Genomic DNA, 6,000 nt, shown 5'->3' on the forward strand with positions numbered 1-6,000 from the left:
ATGTAATGTCACCACATATATGTTAAAAAGACCTCTAGTGGAGTTAATTTACATCCACCATTAAGGAGGCCATCATTCAGAGTCCTAACACAGCTGGTCTGGTTACCGAGAGCAATCCTGAATCTGAAGATTAAAGACAAGCAGTGTGAAGTTGTTATAACACTGCTTTCAGAATAAGGCAGCACTGTACAGATCTCAGAGTCTCCCTCGATATCATAGGCCTATACTCAAACACATTCACTCCGAAAAAAAAAAAAACCGTGGTAAAATTCATCTACCATGTTCATCTGGGTTAACATCAAAAACTTTGGGGCATTGTCTTCATTTCAGAGATTTGACAACAGGAAGTGAGGTGGTCCCTTTTTCCACTTTCCCCTGCCTCATGTTCTTTCTCGGATGAGGGGACTGAAAAGTTTGTATAATATCGCTTTTAGATAATGTAGAACAGGACAGTTAATTGGAAATTTCATTTGTGTCATCATCTAGGATTCAGCCTTTTAATTCAGTAAATCAGAATGAATATTTTGATGTTGAACATCTCAAGGCAAGTAAGTATCAAATGTTCATATCTTATAATTCCTGATAAACGATCTTGATGTTGGCGTCAATTCAAGTTTTGGTGGATTTTTCCTAATACCTAGGGAAAATTTCAGGTTGAGGTAGCAAATTTGGATGTTTGCATAAAAAAATAAAACAGCCTTTGTTAGTAACAACCTTCTGATTTATAATCAGCACACAAATTGGTAAACAGTGTACCTGAGTGACAGAAAAAAAATAAAATTTGTTTATTTCACAAGCTCTGCCGTTCATATTGTGCAGGGGTATATGAGTGGCGTCCATTTTGAAGTTTTGTATTAAGAAGAATATAATAAGCCTAAAAACAATAAACTTTCTGTTTGTTTGCTTTTTTGTTTGCTTGTTTTGCTAGTGGCACTCATCAGATTTGCATTGCACATGCAAAACTTGATAAAAGCGTAGGTATGTGACTGGAAATTCGTCTTCTATTTCTATGCATATTTTTTGCCATTTATATAGTACATGAGTATAGGAGTGGCGGCCATTTTGAATTGAAAATAAGCTTAAAATACTAAATGTACCTCTTCAAATGAAAAATTTCTTGCATGTGCAAGTAGAATTACTCAAGGAACAAAAATTTTAAAATTTTTGATGGAATAATTTGTCATAAAATTGACATAACTGGGATTATCATGGCCAAATTAGCATATCTGGCGGCCATTTTGGATTTTTGCGTTTTGCCGAAAATGCTCAAGGTTACGCGAGTGGCATCAATCGGATTTGGAATCAGCACCCTCGAATTGACAAGAAACCATCAAAAAACATTGTATATATCAAAAAACAAGGTTAGGTGCACTTTCTATGGAGCCTAGCCTGGACTACTATTTTGCCATCGAGATAATTTCCCTAGTCAGAAAATAGCACGCTATTTTGAAACATCGGACTGGTGTGAAAACGCCTATTGAGCAAAGATACATAAACCCATACAAGAATCTTGTAAAGAATAAATAGCAGTACCGGTACAGTCCTTTACAAAATATATTGACTACAAAGACTATGGTAGACCTATATATCTGGCCTGTCACTATATTGGTCGAGGATGATACTATGGGGGACACAGTATAGAAACCATCTCATCAATTACACTGCATCAAATTACAATATAGCTATACCTTTCAGAAATAGCAACCATAAAAACATATACTACCTTCAGTTTCAATCATTTAAAGGGTGTGTACAGTTCTGGTCGAGGTGAGGATTTAGCATTTAACGTTTTGCCAGATATTCAGAAACCACTCTATGAGATGTCAAAGAGCATGCAATTCTACAGGGTATTTAAAGTTTATTGGATGAAAATCGGTTTTGGAATGGCCGAGATATCCACAAACAAGGTGAAACAAAGAGATCATAATAAAAGGTGTGGCCTGTCGCCTTAAATCACTTTATTGGATATCTCAGCCATTTGAAAACCAATTTTCATCAAATAAATGTTGAATATTTCTTAAAATTACATGCTCTTTCAAACTTCATAAGAAGTTTCTCATTATCTCACTTAGGAATGTTCAAAACATGAATCCCCACCTCAGCCAGTATTGTACAGCCCCTTTAAACACTCAAGCCCACAAAAAAAAAAAAATGTACTAGTTTATAAGATCCTCAGAGATATATACAAAGACCAGAAGAAATTTTATATGTGTACATCAGCGGTGTAACATTTGCATGTGATTTAATGATAATAAAGTTGCCTTTAATGTGTAAACTTCCTGAAACATTTTGTTGTTTTGTAAAAATGACTGCACTGCATCTTTGCTGATAATCTCAAAGAAAGAAAACTCTATACATGCACATACACACAAGTACACATTTACATACAAATATGCAAGAAAGTGCTGATTTTAAAGATGTTATTTTTCTGAGGGATTACTGTATATGCCAAATATTTCATAAAGTTTTTATTTTTGCGAATTTCGCAAGTCAGGTGCTATAAATTTACGAATCTAAAATCAAATGAAAATATCTGATCCCGACATGAATAAGAAAACACAAATTCAACCACTCCCCATATTGTCAGGAAGTCCCAATTCACAGACACACACACACACACACACACACACACACAAATAGATTCACTACTAAAGATACAGCATATACAGTAAATTTCTGTGAATTTTGTGAATCGTTGCTGGACCACAAATAATAATAATAATAATAATAATAATAATAATAATAATTGTTTTGGATATAAACTCCAAATTTTATTGTCCGAGAATGGAAATTCTTTTTGCCCAATTGATCGTGGGCCCGGCAGCCACTGAGCAGCAACAGATCGACGTTGCTCTAACCTTTTCAACTGTTGAACGGCAAACAAGGTAGCAGCAACTCCCATCTTTTAACGTCTTTTGGTATGACGCGGCCGGGGTTTGAACCCACGACCTCCCGATTGTGAGGGCGGCCGCTCTACTCACCGAGCCAACACATCGGTATGGCTTGCAAATGTAGCAACACGTAGAAATGTTGCCTGTGTATACACGTATAACAGCTTTAATTTGATACAAAAATAGTTTTCTTATGGCAGAAGACTGTGATATGTATCAATTTTCTCTACCTTCCACAGATGGCTTGCAACAATAAAACAAAATCATGTTCAGACTTACATCATCCTCAATGGCATCGAGGTGGATGATATTCTTGTGGTCCAGTTTCAGGAGGACTTCAAACTCCCTCCTCTGTACATCATGGGGTCTCATATAACTCATGTGATTGAACATCTTGACTGCCACCACGTCTCCCGTTTTCTTTAGTAGGATAGAATGAGGGAAACACAGAATCAGCTAAGGCTGTCTCAGAGCATACTTGGATTTTGCATTGATAGCTTTCAAAATCATTACATGTATAATCAGAATGCCATTTCAGGGAATGAAGCTACAAATGTATGGCCTACATCTTGCAGAAAACCGCATTCAATTAGGCAATAAGTTATAGTTTCATATATTGAAATTGCATTTTGATTGATTCACTATATTTGTACGTTATCATCACATAAAATACTATTGTAATCCTTTCTTGTGGGTGGGGACATATGGTATAAAACATAAGGCATCTTAAGACTTTAATTGGCAAAAATCATTTTCTTCTTTGCTTTTTTTTACATGGGTTAAAGATAACTTATTGACATGGTGCAATGAGTTTATAAGTAGTTGTAGAAAAATGGAAACAGTTTTGGCAGTCATAATTATAACATTAGTAGTAACAGCTCTGTAGTAGGGGTGGTAGTAGTAGTAGTAGTAGTAGTAGTAGTAGTAGTACTTAGTAGGTAGTAGTAGTAGTAGTAGTAGTAGTAGTAGTAGCAGTAGTACTTAGTAGGTACACAGTAGTAGTAGTAGTATTAGTAGTAGTAGTAGTAGTAGTAGTAGTAGTAGTAGTAGTGGTAGTGGGAGTGATAGTAGTAGTAGTAGTAGAAGTACACTTTTTAATTACAGTTAGTATTAGTTGTAGTAGCAGTGAGTACTCAAAGAGTAGAATGAACAGCAGTAAAGAGTGGGAGAAGTTGTAAGTAGTGATAAAATACATGAGCTCATCCTACCTTATGTCTCCCCATGTAGACAGAACTTGTGGCACCCGTTCCTAGGACATCCTTCAGATACCAGATGTACGTCTTGGTACTGCGGATACTTTGGCCGGACATGGTGTAGGGCAGGCAATCAGGTTGGCTTTACCTGCACAGGAAATAATTGAACAAATTACAGCATCATTCCATCATGGTTCCATCACGGTTGTTGTTGTTGTTGTTTGTTCTCTATTGTTATTTATCATATGTTTTACAAGTTTGAATGTGTGAATTGTCAAATACAATGAATAAATGTGAAATATGAGTAGAAGCATTGCTTTTAAGGTGTAGGTTCTCAGGAACTCATTAAACCTGTTGAAGATGAGTCCCGAGAATACTTGCGCAGGTGTCTATTGGAAATGTGTGTTATAGTAAAATCAGTCTGTCCTCAACAGGTATACATGTGAAGTCTTACTTGAAATTTCCAGATGGAAAGAATGACAAATTATGAAGGGGAAAAATGTATACATCCAAAAATATAAAAAACATTAAGAAAAGATAAATGAATGTCCGTTATACTAATTACTAATAACAAAAGAGCGTCATCTGTCACATAACAAGCTTGTTTTCCCCCAATCAGGCTTACCAACACAAATTCACAATGACAACTTCATCAATTAATCTCATTAGTGATATGTTGGATTCACCTATGAGTCTAACAATGACTTGGCCACGCGGGTATGGAGAGGAGTGAATTTCTTTTGAGAATCTCAAATTACACATATTATATATGATGTACATATTATTGCATGAAGATTTCCAAATAAAACATGTAATAAACAGGTGAAGGTTGGCATAATGCCTGCAACTTTCATTTTTTGAAATTGCACATGGAAATTCCCAAGTTACACTTTTATGTTTCTCCTTTCACGTAACAGATACACAATTTCTCAATACCAGACAAATTGGTAATGAAATATCTTTCTCCAAACAAAGTTTCTGATGCAACTGCTGGTCCTTGGTCTTACTGTTTGAGTACTTTGGCTTTGCCTCTTAATTTCACTTCAATATTCATGCAATTCATTCTGTATTTTCCCTCACTACTTTTTGATGCAATAGCAAAGCAGAAAACACAAATATGAATCATTCTAAATTTAAACAATTACACATAAAAATTGGTTTTACCTTTGCAGTAACTATGTGACCTTGGCCCGAGAGATGTCATAGGCGCCTCTCCGATGTCTTAATAACTGTGGCTGTTCAGTGACCAGCTTACTTCTCACCTTTAGGACAGTGGGGAAAAGGTTCTTATTCTACTGCTGGGGATTGTTATTTTTACACAGTTAACAACTCTTTTGATGCCATCAGAACTATAGCCAAGAATATGTCTGAAAACAATTGGAGATGGTGATTCTGAGCACTTTGATGTCACTGTTACAAGCAGGATGCTAAAAGAACTGAATTTATGGCTCAACCACTGATTTTACTAAAATGTGAAGCATTTAATTTTCTAATACCATGTTGGTCTTTGTTAGCGTCGGGAAAGTACACTGATCACTGGACAACCACAGAAAAAAGACTAGATCATTTCATGATCATTATCATGTGATATGGTACAAATAGGGGCCACCGCATGCCCCTTGGCTAAATGTAGCAGTCATCCATCCTGGTAAAACAACAGCTGTCAGCTCTGCAGATATGAGAGATACAGAACGAAATCACTCACTATATACTGAACTTATACATATAAATAATTTGAACAAAGACATCACTACAGAGTCACAATATATGGATCTGCATGGTCCTTTCACATTCAAATAATGACCTTCACTCCTCTACCTACCAGAAATTCAAACAATTAGGTTTAGAAAAACTGGTTTAACTAGCCCTCCTGATCAAGCATGACCATGGTACCAAATTATATTCATGATCATTAT

At 35.8% G+C, this 6,000-nt stretch overlaps 1 protein-coding gene across 1 annotated transcript in view; it reads right to left on the reverse strand.

The window, feature by feature from the left end:
- LOC139744207 (serine/threonine-protein kinase TBK1-like) overlaps window positions 1–5,747 on the reverse strand; it is a 50,336-nt gene extending 44,589 nt beyond the window's left edge. Inside the window, exons 1-3 of the mRNA XM_071654657.1 lie at window positions 5,249–5,747; window positions 4,100–4,232; window positions 3,171–3,311 (exon numbers count right to left, since the gene is read on the reverse strand). Coding sequence (XP_071510758.1) covers window positions 3,171–3,311; window positions 4,100–4,201 — 243 coding nt within the window. The 5' untranslated portion in view covers window positions 4,202–4,232; window positions 5,249–5,747. The remainder of the gene's footprint in view (window positions 1–3,170; window positions 3,312–4,099; window positions 4,233–5,248) is intronic.
- Between the last annotated feature and the right edge of the window lie 253 nt (window positions 5,748–6,000).

The sequence above is a fragment of the Diadema antillarum genome, unplaced genomic scaffold (genome assembly GCF_040938485.1).
Source record: "Diadema antillarum isolate AM-2024a unplaced genomic scaffold, OU_Dant_1.0 seq00001146_RagTag, whole genome shotgun sequence".
Classification (NCBI taxonomy): Eukaryota; Metazoa; Echinodermata; class Echinoidea; order Diadematoida; family Diadematidae; genus Diadema; species Diadema antillarum.